Genomic DNA, 21,848 nt, shown 5'->3' on the forward strand with positions numbered 1-21,848 from the left:
GCTGAGGCAGGAGAATTGCTTGAGCCCGGGAGGCGAAGGATGTAGTGAGCTGAGATCGTGCTACTGCACTCCAGCCTGGGCGACAGAGTGAGACTCCGTCTCCAGAAAAAAAGTATATAAAAGTTAATGTTTATAATAATTTATATATTATGTTTATAATTTGTATAAATTATCTGTGTAGAGCAAGATGAAAAATGTTATTTTCAAGGACAAAATGACGGTTTCTTGAATTATTTGATAGGTCAAACAAAAATATTTGGAAGTGGGTAAGACAATGAAGGAGTATGAAGACAGAAAGTATGAGCAGTGGATGGAGGTGACGGAGCAGGTGCTGCCAGCCCTCATGAAGAAGAGCCTTTTGACCAAGGTGCGCTGCCCACGCCCTCATTCCCGATTGCTGTGTGAGACGATGGCGTCTGCCACATTTTCTCAAGGCTTGATTTGTTGTCATTCATGAAGTTGGGTCAGTTTCCAGAATCAAAGACAAGGAAGGGCTAGGGGAGGAGGAGAAAGGAAAGAGTGGAAATGGCACGATGCCATGGTTAGGATGCGGGCTGGAAACGGGCAGCCCTACTGACTTCTTGGGCAGGTGGCTGAACACCGAGCCTCCGTTTCCCAATTTATGAAATGCGTTTTATGAATCAGATGACGTAGACAAGCAAAGGGTTGGTTGAACCATGTATGAAACAGAGCTGACAACTGGCCATCTTTAACCTGCAGAAAAATGCCATTCCACCTGATTCATCCTCTTCTTCAGCTCTGGGCCCGGCACTTGGTGAATGCTCGATAAATGAACACCTGCCGTTAGGGAGGAAAGATGCAGCCTGGCAGTTTTAGGTCTTTGGTTCCTGAAATCCTGACGTAGGGACCAAAGCAAGTGGAGAGGGCCAGGTGGGACCCCTAGGGAACAGGTGGGCTCAGATCCAACCAAAGGTGCAACTACTCCATGTCAGATTTTCCAGTGTTTCAAGGGAAGGCAGAAGGGATTTTTAGGTGAAATTGCTCCATTTTCAAATGCCGGCAACTGAATTGATTGTTTAAAATCTCTGTTCACCAAACAAAATGCATATTCTAGCCAGTTCCAGCCAGCACCCCTGTCTGGTGAAGGGCCCAGTGTTGATCTTTTCCATGTTCACTTTTGGTGTGGGTTGTGCTGATCCAGCTGTCTCTTGGACTGCCCTGGCTGCGCTGATGGAGTGTCTCTTCCACAGTCTTCCATCGCCATGGAGGAGCCTTCGACTTTAGAAAGGGGAGCTGTTTTTGCAATTAACTTTTCACCTGCTCTCAGAGAGATTATGAATGAAACAAAGTACTTAGAGCAGCTGGGGTTCACTGTCCCTGAATTAGCAAGAAACATTGCTCTCCAGGAAGACAAATTCCTTAGGTAAAAAAATTCTTCTTTTAAATTAGCAGTAAGCTTTTTGTTCTTGGGACCCCTTTACATTCTTAAAAATTATTGAGGACCCCTCCAAAAGCTTTCATTTTTGTGGATTTTATAATTATGAATTCTTACCACATTAGAAATTGAAGCTAAGGCCTGGGCTTTGTGGGGCTACCTGTAGTCCCGGCTACTTGGGAGGCTTAGGTGGGAGGATCCTTGAACCTGGGAGATTGAGGCTGCAGTGAACCATGATTGCTCTGTCTCCAGCCTGGGAGACAGAGTGAGACCCTGTATCCAAAAAAAAAAGAAGAAGAAGAAAAAAAAAAGAAAAAGAAAAAAATTGAAGTTAAGAAAAGTTTAAAATATGGGGTTGGGCGTGGTGGCTCATGTCTGTAATCCCAGCACTTTGGGAGGCTGAGGCAGGCGGATCATGAGGTCAGGAGCTCAAGACCAGCCTGGCCAGCATGGTGAAACCCCATCTCTACTAAAAATACAAAAATTAGCTGGGCATGGTGGCTCATCCCTGTAGTCTCAGCTACTTGGGAGGCTGAGGCAGGAGAATTGCCTGAACCTGGCAGGCAGAGGTTGCAGTGAGCCGAGATCGCGCCACTGCTCTCTAGCCTAGGCGACAGAGCGAGACTCCATCGCAAAATAAACCAAAAAAAAAAACCAAAAAAAAAAAAAAGAAAAGTTTAAAATAGGGATCAACAATAGTAAACCTATTTCATGTAATATAAATAACATCTTTAATGAGAAGTAACCAATATTTTCCAAAAAAGAAAGTTAATGAGAAGAGTGATGTTTTAAATTTCTGCAAATCTCTCGATCAAGGTTGGTCTTGACTGAGACCACGGTCTTTTGTAATCTCTTGACCGCAAAAGCTTTTGATGAGCTTAAAGGTGCTCTCCTCAGGTTTATGATGTTTCTGTCATGTGCAGGTACACAGAGGGGATACAGCGCATGTTGGATCATTATCACATGCTCATAGGAACGTTAAATGAGGCGGAGTCTGTGCTTCTCAATGATCATTCCCAGGAACTGCTCCGAGTGTTTAGGTCGGGATATAAGAGGTTGAACTGGAACTCACTAGGTAACGTCATTCATCTATTGATTGCCTTTTAGACTTGAGGATGCAAAGTAATTCTTTTAGGTTGTTTTATTTGAATTACCATTTTCATATGTTTATAGACACAATTAACAATTTTTGAGGGTTAAGAAATACGCGTTGTGGAACTTAGAACTGATCTCCAGGCTGTCGTTGGGATGAAGATAAGAGGGGTGACATTTTCACATTCTGCAGACCCAAAGCACATTTCTCCAAAAAGAAGGTCAACTTTACTTTTTTTTTTTAATTAAAAATGTAATTTGGAGGTAATTATAGATTCACATGCACTTGTTAAGAATTACGACAGAGGGAGCCTTTGTACCCTTTAGTCATTTTCCCTAAGTAGTAACTTCTTGCAAAACTAGAAGATCACAACCAAGACATTGACATTGATACAGTTGAGATAGAGAGCATTTTCACACCACAGCGAGTACTGTCAAGGCCACTTCCCTCCCATCCTTGCCCTCTCCTTAATCTCTGGCAACCATGAATCTTTATTCAATTTCTGTAATGTTGTCATTTTAGAGTGTTATGTAAATGAGATAACACATAGCCCTTTTTTGAGTTGGCTTTTCTTGCTCAGCCTAAGTCTTCAAAGATCTGCCCTTGTTGTATGTGTCAGCAGTCTGTGGATTTTCGAAGAATACACCACGGTATCAGTGTACCATGGTTTGTTCAGCCTTTCACCTCTTGAAGGACAACTAGGTTGTTTCCGGTTTTGGCTCTTATGAATAAACTGCTATAAACATTTGTATACAGGGTTTTGTGTGAACATGAGTCTTCACTTTTTCTGGGATAAATGCCCAGGAGTGCAGTTGCTGAGTTGCACAGTAGTTGCGTGTTTAGTTTAAGGTTGTTGTTATTGTTGTTTTGAGATGGAGTTTCCCTCTTGTCGCCCAGGCTGGAGTGCAGTGGTGCAATCTCGGCTCACTGCAACCTCCACCTCCTGGGTTCAAGCAATTCTCCTGCCTCAGCCTCCCAAGTAGCTGGGATTATAGGCATCTGCCACCACTCCTGGCTCACTTTTGTATTTTTAGTGAAGACAGGGTTTTGCCATGTTGGCCAGGTTGGTCTTGAACTCCTGGCCTCAAGTGATCCATCTGCCTTGGCCTTTCAAAGTGCTGGGATTACAGGCATGAGCCACCACGTGTGGCCTTTTTTTGTTTTTGTTTTTGTTTTACTGTCATGCTGTCTTACAGGGTGGCTGTGCCATTTTACATTTCCATCATCAATATATGAGTGACTCGGTTTCTCTGCATCCTGGCCAGTTTTGCTGTCACTTTTTTTTTTTTTTTTTTAAATTTTGGCCGTCTGATAGCTGTGTAATGATATGGTTCTGATTTGACTTCTGTAATGGCTAATGGTGTTCAGCATCTTTTCATGTGCTAATAAGCACAAATATGTCATGTGTATGGCCTCTTCAGCAACACGTCTTTTTCTGTCTTTTGCCTGTTTTCTAATTAGATTGTTTGTTTTCTTTACTGTTGAGTTTTGAGCATCCTTGGTATACTCTAGATACTCGTCCTTTATTGGACGTGTGGTTTGCAGCTATTTTCTCCCATTCTGTCACTTGTCTTTTCTTTCTTGTAGGAGGGCCTCTAGTAGAGCAAAAACTGTAAATTTCAACGAAGTCCACTGTATCAATTTTTCCTTTAATGGGTTCTACTTTTGCTGTCAAGTTGAAGAATCATAAGTTTTTTTCTCTCCTGTGTGTTTTGTTTCTAAAAATGTTATAGTATCATGTTTCACAGTATAGTCTGTGATCCGTTTTGGGGTTTTTATTTTTATAAAGTGAGACCGATCATAAGTACTTAGCCCGAGTTTACTGTTCATGTTCTTGCTGTTCATCTAAGCTCCAGGCAAGAGGAGGCTGCGGGCAGGTGGTGCGGAGTGGAGGGTTCAGAGAGCTCCAGCAATGAGGAGACAGCTGGGCTTGATAGTCCCTTTCTCCCCATGGTGCTCCAGCCAGGACCGTGCTAACATTTGAATAGAAGAGATGCATTGCTTGGTTGATTCTGGGCTCAGGACTCCTTGTCCCAGTCCCTTAGGGTTCAAAGTGGATCTTTGCTACCCCAAAGACCCAAGGGGTTGGAATGAGCAGGGTCTTTCCTGCAAAGGGATGCCAATATTAACATCACAGACGTTGGGCAGGGGGGAGGAATATGGAAAGAGAGTTGAAAGCCAAATGTCTTTCTTTCTTTCTTCAAAGGTATTGGTGACTATATAACTTGTTGCAAACAGGCCATTGGGAAATTTGAGTCTCTCGTGCACCAGATTCATAAGAATACAGATGACATTTCTTCCAGGCTGACATTAATAGAGGCCATAAATCTCTTTAAATATCCAGCCGCTAAAAGTGAGAAAGAACTCCCAGGTAGATCTGACTTCTGGGTTCTCCAGTTATGGACTTAATGAGAAAATATATTGTATATACATACATGTGTATATATGTATCTATAAATATACATATATATTTGTATATTCCCTGAATGGCATAAAACCATTTCTAATGCTCTCAGTCATTTACTTGAAAGAATCACGGGTAGCTATTGCTTTTTGTCATGTTTTATATATTGCTTGGTTTAACAAATTCATGTTTATTTGTTTTTGTTTGGTTTTTTTCTGAGACATGGGCTCACTATGTTGCCCAGGCTGGTCTTGGACTCCTGGCCTCAAGTGATCCTCCCACCTCATCTGTGAAAGCCTGTGGTACTTTGTTGATAACTCTGTAACAGTAACGCTAGTTGTATTTTTTTATGGGCTCACATTTACTTGTTAAAGAAAGATACTTTAGGCGGGGCATGGTGGCTCACGCCTGTAATCCCAGCATTTTGGGAGGCCGAGGCGGGTGGATCACGAGGTCAGGAGATCGAGACCATCCTGGCTAACATGGAGAAACCCCGTCTCTACTAAAAATACAAAAAATTAGCCGGGCGTGGTGGCGGGCGCCTGTAGTCCCAGCTACTCAGGAGGCTGAGGCAGGAGAATGGCATGAACGCGGGAGGCAGAGCTGGCAGAGAGCCGAGATCGCACCACTGCACTCCAGCCTGGGCCACAGAGCTAGACTCCGTCTCAAAAAAAAAAAAAAAGATACTTTAAGTGGTCTTAGACTAGTCAACAAGGAATTCAAGATATGTCAACGAAGAATTAAAGAACAAGATTGCCCAAAGGTATAAAAGCCACTGGATGTGCGTAACTGGTTGTCATTTATTTGTTGCTTAGCGTGTGTTCCAATATTGACTTATGCTCTGCTTTGGGCTGAGGTTGGAGGCTGGTTTTGGTTTTTTTAAGACACACAGCTGATGTTTGGATTGCCTTTTGAGTGCTGTCCTTCCCTGTATTCGTGGACAGCTCTAACAGACATCTTTCTCTCCAGGCGTGAAGGAATTTTTTGAACACATTGAGCGAGAAAGGGCCAGAGACGTGGACCACATGGTCCGGTGGTATCTTGCCATTGGACCACTGCTGACCAAAGTTGAGGGCCTGGTCGTCCACACCAACACAGGCAAGGCCCCCAAGCTGGCCTCCTACTACAAATACTGGGAAAAGAAAATTTATGAGGTCCTGACAAAGCTCATCCTGAAGTAAGTTCATCTTGTTGCATGTTTTAAAATGGTGTGTGTAGATTAAAACAGTTGACAAACATGGACAGTTAGAGGGGGTGGCAAGGTAGAGAATGAAAATCAGTTGGATGGTCAGACAGCTTTCTGACAGAAGGTCACTCACAGAATGGAGGCATGACCTTCATGATCTCGTTAGGCCCCTCAACATTCCAAAAGAGAAAGGATCCCTCTCCCCACTTCAACTGTCTGAAAGCCATCGTGAGCCTGTGTTCACCTGGCAACAGAGAATCGCTGTCACTCAATATTGACCAGAATCCCAGAGGACTCCCTTGTTCATGTTGAGAGTGACAGACGTGAAGGACACACGGCCCATTCCTCGCTGATTTCAAGTCAACCCCTAGTTAGCGCGGTCTGTGTGTGTTGAATGCCTGTTGCATGTGCCAGCCTCTGACACGCCAGACTCTGTCCCGTCCCTCCTGGGCCTCACCCTCAGCAGCTCATCCAGATCAGCTGGAAGCTGAGTGCCTGGGCCCATTCACGTTGGTGGCCCACAGACTGTTCTGGGCTGTGAGGCTGACAGTTTAGGATCATTCTAGGAAACCAGCCTGTGAAATCCATCACTGTTACCGTCATGTCTATATTGTCAAGACCAGTGTTCATTTTATCACGCAATGTCTTCCTTATGAAGGGAACTCCAGAAGAAATGACTCTAGTTCTTTCTTTGACCCCAGCCTCACATTTTTCTTTTCTTTCTTTCTTTTTTTTTTTTTTTTTTTTTTTGAGACAGGGTCTAGCTCTTTCGGTTGCCCAGGCTGGAGTGCAGTGGCATGATCTCGGCTCACTGCAAGCTCCGCCTCCCGGGTTCACACCATTCTCCTGCCTCAGCTTCCCAAGTAGCTGGGACTATAGGCGCCCGCCACTACGCCCGGCTAATTTTTTGTATTTTTAGGAGAGACGGGGTTTCACCGTGTTAGCCAGGATGGTCTCGATCTCCTACCTTGTGATCCGCCCGCCTTGTCCTCCCAAAGTGCTGGGATTACAGGCGTGAGCCAGTGCGCCGGGCCACCCCACCTGACATTTTTCTTTTTCACTTTTTGCTTTCATTTTCTTGTCCAGTTTTTAAGCGATACGGACTCTGTGAATTGTTGACTTCATAGCTTTCCCTTTCATGTTGGCTGCTAGGAAGCTTAGAACCAAATTTGTGGCCTAAATGCAGCAAGTGTGTAGGTATCTATGATTCGCATTTTAGTCTCATCCGAGCACATAGGAAAGCTCACCTTGCACCATATTCTGTGCTGGACTCTTTCCAATTCTCATCCCTGTTTTACAGAGGAGGATACAGAATCTTAGCAGGTTAAGTGACTTGCCTGGGACCACACAGCCAGTAAGAGAAAGGGCTGGGATTTGAACCTGGGCAGTCCGACTCCAGTATCATTTCCTGAAATGGTGTCTGATTAGTGTCTTCTTCCTTTTTTATTTTACCTCACTTTGATTTTAGGATCTCTTACCACAGCTAAAGTATCTGCTAAAAATCTCTTTTGGAATAATACACTGAAAAATAAAACAAAAACCTATGGTCTTCTTGTTTTCTGGACCCAGTTTGGCAAACTTCTCTAAGTTGATCCTTTAAATAACTCTGTATTCTATGTATTTCATTTATTCCCTGTTACTGCTTTTAACTTAGATTCCTAAAGCAGTCCCTTACATGGAGTTACCTCCTATAGTGTTTCCCTTACTAATATGCTATTTTTTTTTTTTTTTTGAGACGGAGTCTTGCTCTGTTGCCCAGGCTGGAGTGCAGTGGCGCAATCTGGGCTCACTGCAACCTCCGCCTCCTGGGTTCACACCATTCTCCTGCCTCAGCCTCCTGAGTGGCTGGGACTACAGGCACTCACCACCACGCCCAGCTAATTCTTTTGTATTTTTAGTAGAGACGGAGTTCCACTGTGTTAGCCAGGATGGTCTCGATCTCTTGACCTCGTGATCCGCCTGCCTCGGCTCCCAAAGTGCTGGAATTACAGGCGTGAGCCACCGCGCCCGGCCCTGCTATGTTTTCTTTTGATCCATTTATTAACTCATTCATTCATTTGTTCATCCATCCATCCATCATCCATCCATCCATCTATTCATTCACTCATCCATCCACACATCTGTCCATCCATCCATCCATCCATCCATCCATCCATCCATCCATCCGTCCATCCAAACATCCATCCAAGGTTTAGTAAAGCCTGCCCTGTGCTGGCTGTTGGATTAGACTCTGGTCACAGACAAGGCCCTGTATCCTTGCAGTTTCTCTAACCTCAGAGAGAAGGCAGGACACAGGGAAACAGACATAAAAGAGATGAGTTCTGTAAAAAATAAAGCAGCATAGTGTTCTGGGGAGAGAATGGAGATGCTGCTGTAATTGGGTGTCAAGAAAGGCCACGGAAATGTCACATTTTAGTAGAGACCTGAAGATGAGGAGTGAGCTGAAAGGGGGAAGAGCTTTCTGGGGAAGCCAAAAACTGCGGTGAAGACCCACAGGTGAGCCTTTGGTCAGTGGAAGAAACAGAAAGAAGGAAAGATGAGATTGAATGAGGGGATGAAGCTGGAGAGGCTGGTAGGGGTGGATCAGGTCACAGAGAGCCTGGAAAGCCACAGCAGGGAGCTTGCATTTTATCTGGACAGCCATGGGAGGCTGCTGGAGTGTTTTCAGCTGGAGAAAGAGGAGGAGAGGGAGGGAGAGAGAAACAGGGAGAGGGATTGAGAGAGAGAGGTAGAGAGAAAGGGAGAGGGAGAGAGAGAGAGAGATAAGGAAGGGGGGAGTGGGAGAGAGGAAGGGAGAAACCTGGAGAGGGAGAGAGAAACAGGAAGAGGGAGAGAGAAAGGGGAGAGAGAGAAGGGGAGGGAAAAGGAGAAGGAGGGAGGGAGAGGGTGAGAGAGGGAGGTGGGGTGAGAGGGAGAGGGGGAGAGAGGAACAGAAGAAGAGGGAGAGAGAGGTGGAGAGAGAGGAGAGAGAAGAGAGAAGGGGAGGGAAAAGGAGAAGGAGTGAGGGAGAGGGTGAGAGAGGGAGGTGGAGTGAGAGGGAGAGGGAAACAGAAGGGAGGAGGGAGAGGGAGGAGTTAGATATTTTTGTTTTGTTTTGTTTTTTGAGACAGGGTCTTACTCTGTCACCAAGGCTGGAGTGCAGTGGCATGTTCGCGGCTCACTGCAGCCTTGACCTCCCTGTCTCAAGCAATCCTCCCACCTCAGCCTCCTGAGTAGCTGGGACCACAGGCATGTGCCACTATGCCCAGCTAATTTATTTTTATTTTAGAGACAGAGTCTTGCTGTGTTGCCTAGGCTGGTCTCAAACTCCTGGGCTCAAATGATCCTCCCACCTCAGCCTCCCAAAGTGCTGGGATTACAGATGTGAGCCACTGTGCCCCGCTAGATGTTTTAAAATAGTGTCTCTGGCTGCCATGTGAATTACTGGATGGGAGTGGGCAGGGGGAGGGGAAGCAGGGAGACTGGCCTGGAGGCTGATGAAGTTTCATCCCTGGGTGTCACATCTACTTTGGTCCTGGAAAGTATGGAGCCGGTGGGGCAGGCTGGGTGGGGATGTGAGTGCTCCTTTTTCCTTACCAGAGTTGAGCAGCTTTTGGAAGTCATTATTATTTAACTATTTTCCAACCAAAAGGTCTTCAGTTTTCCAAAAGTGGAAATGAACTATTTGTATAAATTTAGTACAAAAAAAGAGTATTTTAAATAAGACTCACTCCAGCCTCTCTAGGACAGCCTTGCAGTATGCCATTGCCTGTGCCTGTGATTTCTGTGGCCCTGATGGTTTCCATCAATTGCTTGGTGTATTTCACTCTAGTGAAATACTCTCTGAGTCTTTCTCATCAACCCCTCTTAGGAACTTGCAGTCTTTTAATTCTTTGATCCTTGGAAATGTCCCTCTGTTCTACACTGAAACCATTCTGACGGCGCCTGAGATCATCCTTCATCCCAACACAAATGAGATCGACAAGATGTGCTTCCATTGTGTCCGGAATTGCGTGGAGATCACCAAGGTAAGAGCGGAGGTGCCTGCATCTTGGTCAGATGGTGTCTCAGGATGCCTCTGCCTCCCAAAGTGCTGGGACTATAGGCGTGAGCCACTGCCTGCAGCCCAAGGTGGAATTCTTGACTTCCTGCCTTGTGATTTGGTCGTCCCCCATTTTTCCCCACTTCAGGAAATGGCACCAACATCAAACCAATTGCTTGAGCCAGAAACTCATCCTTGTTTCTTCTTGTCTCACCCAGCCCTGCCCAGCCCATCAGCAAGTCCTCCAAACATACCTCCTATCTGTCCTCTTCTCTCCTGTCCCCCCAGTACCTTCCTATCCCAAGTGGCCGTCACCCCTCTCCTGGACTGTTGCAGTGACGTTCCACCAATCCATTCTCCACCACAGGTGGTCAGAATTACCAGGTGTAGTGGCTCACGCCTGTTATCCTAGCACTTTGGGCGGCTGAGGTGGGAGGATTGCTTAAGCCCAGGAGTTCCAGACCAGCCTGTGCAATATGGTGAGACCCCCATCTCTACCAAAAGTAAAAGAAATTAGCTAGGCGTGGTGGTGCACAGCTGTGTTCCTAGCTACTTGGGAGGTTGAGGCAGAGGATTGCTTGAGCCCAGGAATTCATGGGTACAGTGAGGTATGGTTGCACCACTGCACTCCAGCCTGGGCAACAGAGCAAGACCGTGTCTCTAAAACAACAACAACAACAACAACAACAACATATCATTTCGTGTCATCCCTGGTGTAAACTGCCCCCACCCACCCCATGACTTAATTACACTTAGAACATAATCCAAATATCTTTCTGTGGTCTATGAGGCCCTGCCATGCTCTAGCCCCTGGCTGCCTTTCTGATCTCAGTCCTACGAGGATCTTGCTCCCTCATGCTGCAGCTTGACTGGCTGCCTGGTTGTGCCTCCAGCAGGCACCATGGATTCCTCTTGCAAGGATTTCCGTAGCTGTTCCCTCACCTGGAACATTCTGCTCTCCCTTCTTGTCCTCTCTCTCCCGTCACCCCCATCCCATCTTCTTCCTACTGCGTACCACTCTCCGACCTTTTCTTATTTTTTCCCTTGCTTATTTATCTATTGATCCTATCAGGCCACTAGAATGTAAGATCCATGGGAATACAGACCTTGAGTGTTTTGTTCCCTTTAGAATCCCCAGCACCAAGAACATCTGGCACATAGTTGGTTCTCAGTAAATGTTTGTTGAATGAACATCTGCTGGCAGATAACCCGAAGTTTATGTCTTACCCAAATTGGAAAATAGAGCCGTCTTTGTAGGTATGGGGCGCCACCCCCCAGCACACTGGCATCTTCCTCTTCATTTGGCTTGTTCAGCAAGTCAGACATGTTTCAGGCATTTTTAGGGGCATAAAAATAAGTATAGAAACTAGAAGAGGGAATTTCATTTCACTGTACTTAAAAATTGATGAATAAGGCCGGGCGCAGTGGCTCACGCCTGTAATCCCAGCACTTTGGGAGCCCGAGGCGGGCAGATCATGAGGTCAGGAGATCGAGATCATCCTGGCTAACATGGTGAAACCCCGTCTCTACTAAAAATACAAAAAAAAAAAAAAAAAGCCGGGCATGGTGGCGGGCGCCTGTGGTCCCAGCTGCTTGGGAGCCTGAGGCAGGAGGAGAATGGCGTGAACCCGGGAGGCGGAGCTTGCAGTGAGCCGAGATCGCGCCACTGCACTCCAGCCTGGGCGACAGGGCGAGACTCTGTCTCAAAAAAAAAAAAAAAAAAAAAAATGAATAAACAGTACATGTTTTATAATCCATGCTAAGACATTTATTAAGCCTCTGTTATATAAATTCTCTTATAGGTGCTATATGTTATAGGTGCTATGTTTCCTTTGTGAGGGAAACAGCAATTTTTAAGGGGTAAATAAATAGGAAAGTTGGCCTATAAAATATTATGAATATTAATCACAATATTCCATGCCAACTTAACTTTCCTCCTTACTAACAGATGGATTTGAGGCTCTTGGTGAAGCCTGTATTATTTTAGCTTCATAAGTTTTTTCTTTTAAATGAAAGTAATTTTTACTTATTCTCTTAGATAAGGTTAAAAATGTATTTCATTAAAAAGATCTCGGCAAATGAACATGCATGGCTAGGCCACTTAATATGGTTGAACTCTTTGATCTTCAGGATTCCTATTTCATGGCAAAAAATAATGAGCCAAAGTTTTAACTAGATCCTGAATTTTACCTCCTGTACTAAGTGGAAATGATAATACCATTCACCTTCTAGTGTGTGCTGTTGGGAGGATTAAATTATATAACACGTGTATATAGCTTAGTGCAGTGTTTGGCAATCAGTAGCTCTGAATAAATGTTAGCTATTAATATTAGTATTACTTTTTTTTTTTTTTTGAGATGGAGTCTTGCTCTTTCGCCAGGCTGAAGTGCAGTGGTGTGATCTTGGCTCACTGCAACCTCTATCTCCCGGGTGTGAGTGATTCTCCTGCCTCAGCCTCCCGAGTAGCTGGGACTACAGGCATGTGCCATCACACCCAGATAATTTTTGTATTTTTATTTTATTTTATTTTTTGAGATAGAGTCTCGCTCTTTCGCCCAGGCTGGAGTGCAGTGGCGCAATCTCGGCTCACTGCAAGCTCCGCCTTCCGAGTTCGTGCCATTCTCCTGCCTCAGCCTTCGGAGTAGCTGGGACTATAGGCGCCCGCCACCACGCCCGGCTAATTTTTTGTATTTTTTTTAGTAGAGATGGGGTTTCACCATGTTAGCCAGGATGGTCTCAATCTCCTGACCTCGTGATCCGCCCGCCTCAGCCTCCCAAAGTGCTGGGATTACAGGCGTGAGCCACTGCGCCTGGCCTAATTTTTGTATTTTTAGTAAAGACAGGTTTTCACTATTTTGGCCAGGGTGGTTTCAATCTCTTGACATCGTTATCTGCCTGCCTCTGCCTCCCAAAGTGCTGAGATTACAGGTGCAAGCCAACGCGCCCCACCTAGTGTTAGTATTACTATTATTAGTAATATTGGAAATAGAAGTATTAGGTCAGTGCAAAAGTAGCTGTGGTTTTTACCATTAAAAGTATTGGCAAAACTGCAACTACTTTTGCACCAACCTATTATAGTAGTTGTTATTCACATTTTACAGATGGTGAGCCTATTGTTCAGAGAAGTAATGTGTCACATACCCATGGTTTGCTGTTATGACTCATGCTTGATTAAAACAGAGCCTTAGGCGGGCGCAGTGGCTCACGCCTGTAATCCCAGTACTTTGGGAGGCCGAGGTGGGCAAATCACGAGGTCAGGAGATCGAGACCATCCTAGCTAACACGGTGAAACCCCATCTCTACTAAAAATACCAAAAATTATCCGAGCGTGGGGGTGGGTGCCTATAGTCCCAGCTACTCAGGAGGCTGAGGCAGGAGAATGGTGTGAACCCAGGAGGCAGAGCTTGCAGTGAGCTGAGACTGCGCCACTGCACTCCAGCCTGGGCAACACAGTGAAACGCCGTCTCAGAAAAAACAACAAAACAAACAAAGAAACAAAAAACAGAGCCTTAACTCTACAGCAGGGAGATGTCAAATTAGCATATTTGTTCTGGGACACTAAGCAGTCAATTTGCCTGAATGTGTGTTTTTTCCTCTGTAAGTATGGAAATAAAGTTTTTTTTATTCATCCATGGTGTAGTTGGCTTTTATTTCATAACAAGCCACTTCAAAACTTACTGGCTTAAACAGTAATCATTTAGCTGTGGGTTCTGTGGGCTGAGTTCTGCTGAGCGGTTCTTCTGGTCTTGGCTGGGCTCACTCATGTGTCTAGCAGTTGATGACCTCAAGCACAGCTCTGATGGGCGGGGGCTGGGGTTCTCTTGTGTATGGCCTTTCGTAGTGTAGTAGACCAGCTCGAGCTGGTGGTTGCAAGGTTCTGAGAGCATGAGAGCAGAAGCTGCAGGGCTTTCTTGAATCCTTGGTTTGAATTTGCATAATACCATGTCCACCCCTTTCCATTGGTCAAGTTAAGTCACAAGGCTCGCTCTGGAAGGGAAATAGGCTCCATCTCTTGATGAGAGGAACAAAAGATTATGGTAATTTTTGAATCTCAAATAATTTATTAATAATAAAGTGATTTTCCATTACTGGCAAGACTTATTACTGAATACTAATATGTACGTTGGAGGCAAAATAGATACTAAAATACTGTCTTTTCTCCTAATTCTTACTTTGCCAGCATTTTGTTCGTTGGATGAATGGCAGCTGCATAGAATGCCCCCCTCAGAAGGGGGAGGAAGAAGAAGTTGTTATAATAAACTTTTACAATGATATCTCTCTGAACCCTCAGATAATTGAACAAGCTGTTATGATCCCCCAAAATGTCCACAGGATTCTAATCAATCTTATGAAGTATCTACAAAAATGGAAGCGGTATCGACCTCTCTGGAAATTGGACAAAGCTATTGTGATGGAGAAATTTGCCACCAAGAAACCTCCTTGTGTAGCATATGATGAAAAGTTGCAGTTCTATTCCAAGATAGCCTATGAGGTTATGCGCCACCCTCTAATTAAGGATGAGCATTGCATCAGACTTCAGCTCGGGCATCTGGCAAACACAGTACAGGAAAATGCCAAGTCCTGGGTGATTTCGCTTGGAAAACTTCTCAATGAGTCAGCAAAAGAGGAGCTCTATAATCTCCATGAAGAGATGGAGGTACTCAACTGCCGTGTGTAATTGAAACTACTTTTTGTGTAAGTTCAATCTTCATTTGCGCCATTACTGTTTTTTCTGTGTTTGCTTAGTGTTCTTTGTACTTTCTGTTATAGCACCTGGCCAAAAACCTTAGGAAGATCCCCAATACCCTTGAAGATCTCAAGTTTGTCCTTGCAACAATTGCAGAAATTAGAAGTAAATCTCTAGTCATGGAACTAAGATATAGGGATGTCCAGGAGCGATACCGTACCATGGCAATGTATAACCTCTTTGTAAGTCAACTTGTATTTTCTTATGCATTTAACAATTGGATTGACCACCAACGACCCTTTTCAGAAATGCTTCTCAAGTATACTGCCATTGATTCGTTTTCAAATAAGTGACTTTAATACGTTGTAAATGTAAAGCAATGCCACAGTTACTTAGAATAATGAAAATATATTTTTCAATCTGTATGGCTCAAATGGATTGATCTGTAACTATACCATTTCCATTCTCCCTCTTCCTTTCTTCTTTTTTTGTGTTAATTTCCTTTAATAGATAAAGAGCTCTTGCAAAAATGATAAGAAGAGAGTGAAAGATTTAAGATGATAAAAGAAACTGGTAGAAGATAATTCAATTAGTTTTGCTTTGTTTAGGGTTGTTAAATTTGGCTTCTCAGGATCTTTCAGTCATGGATGAGTTTTAGGGGGTCTGGGTTCCCCCTGAAATTGTATGGAAGTTTTACATACTGTACATTTTTCTGATGATGAAAGAAACTCAAATTTTTGGCCCAGGTCTACTGCTCAGCAAGGGCATTTGTGAGCTCTACATCCTAACCACTGGGCTGCAAGGGGCCTGGTGTTTGAAGCAGTCAAGCAACAGAAATGCTGAAAGACAAACTTCATGCAAATCCTGATTTATTCATAGCAATTTGTTTCTCTTCTCTAGTTTGTATTTCTCCCTCAGCCAGGTAGATTTTTTTTTTTTTTTTTTTGAGACGGAGTCTCGCTCTGTCGCCCAGGCTGGAGTGCAGTGGCATGATCTCAGCTCACTGCAAGCTCTGCCTCCGGGTTCATGCTATTCTCCTGCCTCAGCCTCTCGAGTAGCTGGGACTTCAGGCACCCGCCACCACACCTGCCTAATTTTGTTTGTATTTTTAGTAGAGACAGGGTTTCACCCTGTTAGCCAGGATGGTCTTGATCTCCTGACCCCGTGATCCACCCACCTCGGCCTCCCAAAGTGCTGGGATTACAGGCGTGAGCCACCGCGCCCGGCCTAGCCAGGTAGATTTTTGTCAGACTTTGCTTCCCTGGTTTACATCACAGAAATAATAGAAGAATCACTGTAACGAAGGATTTTGCACTAAGTGTGCAATGGGTCACACATACAAAATGAATCAGAATGTCAAATTCCAGCAACAACAAAAATAACAAAACAACAACAATTGAGATTTTGATTGTGACCGCATTGATCCTGCAGCTTAATCTGCGCAAATGGACATCCCGTAGTAGTGAGTTTCCCCATCCAGGAACATGTTCTCTCTCTATTTCGGTCTTTAATGTCTCCCTGTAAAGATTTATAATTTTCCCCATAGAGGCCTTACCTATTTTTTGCTAGATTTATTCTTAAGTACTTGATATTTTTAGAAGCTCTTGTAATTGGTATCTTTAATTTTTATTTTAATTATTTTATTTTTTATTGTTATAGAGAAAGACAATTGATATTTGCATTCTACTTTTTTATGATCAGTAATTATTAATTTTAATAATTTATCCACAGAATACTTTGGATTTTCTAGGCACACCATTTTATAAACTGAATATTGACAGTTTCACTTCTTTTTAATTTTTAAATATTTTGTTTCTTTTTCTCACCTTATGACTCTAGCTAGGAATTCCTGTACAAGGTCGGATGAAAGGGGAGGTAGGGGAAATCCGTGTCTTGTTCTTGATCTCAGAGGAAAAGCTTTTGGCACTGTATCATTAAATATGGTAATTGCTGTGTGGTTTATTAGATTCACTCTAATACAATAAGAGAAATATACAGTTGTATATATTTAACACAATGGGGATATGTTCTGAGAATGTGTCAGTGGGCAATTCCGTAATTGTGCAAACGTCATGGAACGTACTTAAACAAATCTAGATGACATAGCTACTACACACCTAGGCCATATCGTAGAACCTGTTGCTCCTAGGCTACAGTCCTGTCCTGCATGCACTGTACTGAATACTATAAGCAATGTAATATAATGGTAAGTATTTGTGTATCTAAACATATCTAAACATAGAAAAGGTACAGTAAAAATACAATATTATAATCTTATGGGAATACTGTCATATATGCAATCCATTTTTGGCCCAAAACGTCATTTTGTTGCTCTTTGATCTTTGACAAAAGACCAATGACTGTCTTTGGTCATTGTCCCTGGTCCCTGACGCAAAGCTTCCAAAACACTTGTAATTTCCTGAGTGATAGGGTCACAAGAACATCTTTTATTACAATATTGTTCTTTGTTCCTGGTTCCTGGCACACAGCTTCTCAAATCCTTGGACTCTGGAGTGATAAGAGTGTCTTTTGTATGCAAGTGAAATGACTGGTGGCTGGGAGCCCTAGACAGTTCAGCGTGGGGGCTGGTTGCCAGAAAGATCAAGGCATAAATTATTTAGAGGTTCGGAACTTTCAGGCGCCCATCCTCACCACCCTTGCGGAGGGAAGAGGAGCTGCAGATTGGAGATCAACAAAGGCCAGTGATCTAATCAGTCATGCCTGTATAATGAAACCTCCATGAACATCCCTAAATGATGGGATTTGGAGAGCTTCCAGGTTGTTGACCACACCAAGGTGCTGGGAGAGTGGTGTGCTCAGAGAAGGCAAGGAGGCTCTGTGCACCCCCCAACCCCATACCTTATCTTATGCATCTCTTTCATTTGGCTGTTCCTGAGTTGTGTCTTTTATAATAAATCAGTGATGGTAAGTAAAGTGTCCTTCTGAGTTCTGTGAGCCATTTCAGCAAATGGTCAAACGTGAAGGAGACGTGTGTGGGGGAACCCCTGATTTTGTAGCCAGGTTGGACAGAAGTCTGTGTACCCTGGGCACCTAATACTTGCAACTGGCATCTGAAATGAGGGCAACCTTATGGGACTTATGCCTGCATTTCTATTGCGTATAGGCCTAGACCTGAAGTTGCTGGGTTATAGGAATCCACATGTTCAGCTTTACTAGATTCTGCTAGTTTTCCAAAGTGATGGCACCCCTTGACATCCACACGGCATGAATAAGGGTTTCAGTTGCTCCGTCTCCTTACAAACACTTAGTTTATTGATCTTTTGGAAACACCAACTTTGGTTTTTTTTATCCCTTCTATGTGTGGATGTTATTCCATCATCTTCTGGCTTCTATTGTTTTGATGGATTAAAGTTGACTGTTAGTCTTTTTGTTGCTCTCTTTCAAGGTAGTCTAGTCTAACTAGTTTTGTTTTTTTTTTTTGTCTGCTTTTAAGATTTGTTTTTCAGTCTTTGGTTTTCAGCAGTTGTAATACGATGTAACTAGGTTCTTTTGTTTTGTTTTGTTTTCTCCTGATTGAGATTTGTAGTCCATTCAAAATCTGCAGGCTGACGTCTTTACCTAGTTTTGGAAAATTAACAGTTTTTGCCTTTTTTTTTTTTTTTTCCCTTCTGGGACTCCAATTCCACATGTGTTGGACCTTTCTACAATACCCTGTACACTTTACATTCCTTTTTGCCTTTTCTTTCTGTGGTTTATTCTAATACTTTGACCTAAACTTTAAGTTCATTAATTTTCTATTTATTTATGTCTGATCTGGTTTTCCTGGTTCCTTAAACAATCCTTTGAGCTCTTTATTTCAGGTGTTGTCATTATCCATCCTAGAATTTCCATTTTAAAAACAATTTCCTGTGCTCTACCAAAATTCTCAATTTTGTTTTTGTCTTTTGTTTCCTTTACTCTATTAAATAAAAATTATTTTAAATTGTGTGTCTTATAAGTCTCATGATCGTTTATGTTGTCTGTGAATCTCTTGGTTTTGTTTAAGTTCTTTCATGTCTTTATATGGCTGGCATTTCTAATTGAGTTCTTAACAGCATATGTGATAAATTGGAGAGACAGGATTGGAGGCATTGGATGATGTTATATTTCATCAGAGGAGATTTATTTTTGCTTCTAACAGACACCACAACTGGGTACATTAGCATGATAAACTAACCGTATTCTAATCAGAGGTTAAGTTGATTTGAAGCTGGGCTTTAGTTTATGAAGGGCTTATCTCTCTGTAATATCTCTATCTCTCTTTTTTTTTTTTTTTGAGATGGAGTTTCACTCTTGCCTAGACTGGAGTGCAATGGCACAATCTCGGCTCACTGCAACCTCCGCCTCCTGGGTTCAAGTGATTCTCTTGCCTTGGCCTCCTGAGTAGCTGGGATTACAGGCATGCGTCACCACCCCAGCTAATTTTGTATTTTTAGTAGATACAGCGTTTCTCCATGTTGGTCAGGCTGGTCTTGAACTCCTGACCTCAGGTGATCCGCCCGCCTCAGCCTCCCAAAGTGCTGGGATTACAGGCGCAAGCTGCCACGCCCAGCCTCTATCTCTTAATTTTTAAAAATTATTTTATACTGATTTTATTTTAATTATAAAATTTGACTTTAATATTTATTTTTATTTTACTTTATTTTTTTGAGTCAGAGTCTTGCTCTGTCACCCAGGTTGGAGTGCAGTGGTGTGATCTCGACTCACTGCAACCTCTGCCTCCCAGGTTCAAGCGATTCTGCCACCTCAGCCTCCTGAGTAGCTGGAACTACAGGTTCCTGCCACCACGCCTGGCTAATTTTTCTATTTTTAGTAGAGAATGGATTTCACCATGTTGTCCAGGCTGGTCTCGAACTCCTGACCTCAGGTGATCCACCCGCCTCGGCCTCCAAAAGTGCTGGGATTATAGGCGTGAGCCACCATGCCCAGCCTAATATTTCTTTTTAAAATTTCTTTTTCTTTTTATATTTACAGAGATGCAGTCTCACTATGTTGCCCAGGCTGGTCTCAAACTCCTGAGCTCAAGGGATCCTCCTGCCTCAGCCCCCCAAAGTACTGGATTACAGGCATGAGCCATGTAATCCCAGTCTGGCCATGTCTGGCCTTAATATTTCAATCAGCTTTTGAGTTGGTTTGAATTACCTATAGCCTCCTGCTGCCACAAGCAGAAGTCCGTGGGAGGTAACTTTGACCATCAATTTCAATTCCAAATTGCTGATCATTTATTGTTTATTGTGTTTTTTGTTTCTCCTAATTAGCCTCCTGATGCAGAGAAAGAACTGGTTGATAAGATTGAGGGCATGTGGTCCAATCTGTTTAATGATTCAGTGAATGTGGAGCATGCTCTTGGGGACATAAAGAGAACTTTCACAGAGGTACCTTTTAAATTTCACTTCCTGAGTAAAGATATTGAAAAATGTATTTGGGCTAAATTAATGTAACCTCTTTTTTCTCAGATTACTCGAGGCGAAATAATGAACTACAGAGTTCAGATAGAGGAGTTTGCAAAGCGTTTTTACAGTGAAGGCCCTGGTTCTGTTGGTGATGATCTTGATAAAGGTAAGAATGTTCCCGTTGGTCTTACTGAGCGATCTGAGTGTCAAATGTTTGAGTATGTTTTGGTTAAGAATTTTATGGCAAGTGATTATTGTGCCGTGATTTAAATATTTATTTCTTCCTCAAATACTTTTTTCTTGGCTCATTTTAGTGGTCACATAAAAAAAAAAAAAGCTAGATTAACGCGACTCATTGATTGTTGAGTGCCTGCTACCTGAAGGTGTTGAGAGAAGTGCCAAGGAGCAGCCTCTCCTCCTGCAGGGGATATAGAGGTTTCTGCCGCGGCTCAGAAATCTTAAACACCAGCAACTGCCTTTACAAATGCAGCGTCTTATCCATCCAACTGCCTCTCTAATGCCTGTTACATTTATTCTTTGGATTCAGATGCTTGTCCTCTGCCCTTCACATCACATAGGCTAAAATGGTGACAAGATAAAAATACTAAAATTCTGTTTTTTTTTTTTTTTAAACAGAATCTCGCTCTGTCACCCAGACTGGAGTGCAGTGGCACAATCTCAACTCACTGCAACCTCCACCTCCTGGGTTCAAGTGATTCTCCTGCCTCAGCCTCCTGAGTAGCTGAGACTACAGGCGCGTGCCACCACACCTTGCTAATTTTTGTATTTTTAGTAGAAACGGGGTTTCACCATGTTGGCCAGGCTGGTCTTGAACTCCTGACCTCAAGTGATCCTCCCGCCTCAGCCTCCCAAAGTGCTGGGATTACAGGCCTGAGCCACTGAGCCGAGTCCTAAAATTCTTATTCTAAAGAGAATTTGAGAAATACCATGAGACAAAAAAATACCATGAGACAAACCAAAGACTGCTATGGCTTCCAAAGAAACGGGTGACGTTTATTTAAGGATGCTCAAAAAAGGCATCTGGGAAATGTGGCATTTGGGCAGATGATTGTGAGCAGGGATGTAGTGACGTAGAGTGGTAGTGGTCATTGGAATTGGGGGAGAAGCGTAGAACTGGGAAGTTAGAGTGGTAGGGGAGTTATCAGTAGGACGATGACGTTCTCAAGGGGGCGGCAAAGGATGGTGATGTCAACCACAACATAGACCACCTCAGATTCCTTTAAAATAGTCTCATTTCTGAATGACCTGGTTGTGAGAATTAGACACAATTTTCTAACTGGAGGAGACTGTAGATGTCATTGGTTTTTTGGTTTTAGTTAGAATGGTGCCATGATTCTAAATTTGTCTTCCCGCGTGGTTTATGAGGACGAAATTATAATTGAGGTACATTATGCATGATTTCTTATTCAATTTTGTACACCTTAAAATTGTATTTATTTATTCATTTATCGGTGTATTTATTTACTAGGAGTAGAGCTTTTAGGTGTTTATGAAAGAGAGCTGGCAAGACATGAAAAGAGCCGTCAGGAACTGGCTAACGCTGAGAAACTTTTCGATCTTCCTATTACGATGTACCCAGAGCTGCTGAAAGTGCAGAAGGAAATGAGTGGGCTGAGGATGATTTACGAGCTCTACGAAGGACTAAAG

The 21,848-nt window shown here is 43.3% G+C and overlaps 1 protein-coding gene across 8 annotated transcripts in view; it reads left to right on the plus strand.

Moving 5' to 3' along the window:
* The window catches only part of DNAH10 (dynein axonemal heavy chain 10), a 172,308-nt gene that overhangs the window by 36,135 nt on the left and 114,325 nt on the right, over window positions 1-21,848 (plus strand). For 7 of the 8 annotated variants that reach the window (XM_055237938.1, XM_063614577.1, XM_063614581.1 and 4 more), the window contains 11 exons: window positions 242-367; window positions 1,212-1,384; window positions 2,320-2,471; window positions 4,696-4,860; window positions 5,863-6,070; window positions 9,930-10,086; window positions 14,281-14,757; window positions 14,871-15,029; window positions 20,046-20,162; window positions 20,244-20,346; window positions 21,670-21,848. In XM_055237938.1, the coding sequence (XP_055093913.1) occupies window positions 242-367; window positions 1,212-1,384; window positions 2,320-2,471; window positions 4,696-4,860; window positions 5,863-6,070; window positions 9,930-10,086; window positions 14,281-14,757; window positions 14,871-15,029; window positions 20,046-20,162; window positions 20,244-20,346; window positions 21,670-21,848 (2,016 nt within the window). The remainder of the gene's footprint in view (window positions 1-241; window positions 368-1,211; window positions 1,385-2,319; window positions 2,472-4,695; window positions 4,861-5,862; window positions 6,071-9,929; window positions 10,087-14,280; window positions 14,758-14,870; window positions 15,030-20,045; window positions 20,163-20,243; window positions 20,347-21,669) is intronic. The other variant, XM_063614578.1, reaches the window with a different exon arrangement.

Source organism: Symphalangus syndactylus, chromosome 13, assembly GCF_028878055.3.
Source record: "Symphalangus syndactylus isolate Jambi chromosome 13, NHGRI_mSymSyn1-v2.1_pri, whole genome shotgun sequence".
Classification (NCBI taxonomy): domain Eukaryota; kingdom Metazoa; phylum Chordata; class Mammalia; order Primates; family Hylobatidae; genus Symphalangus; species Symphalangus syndactylus.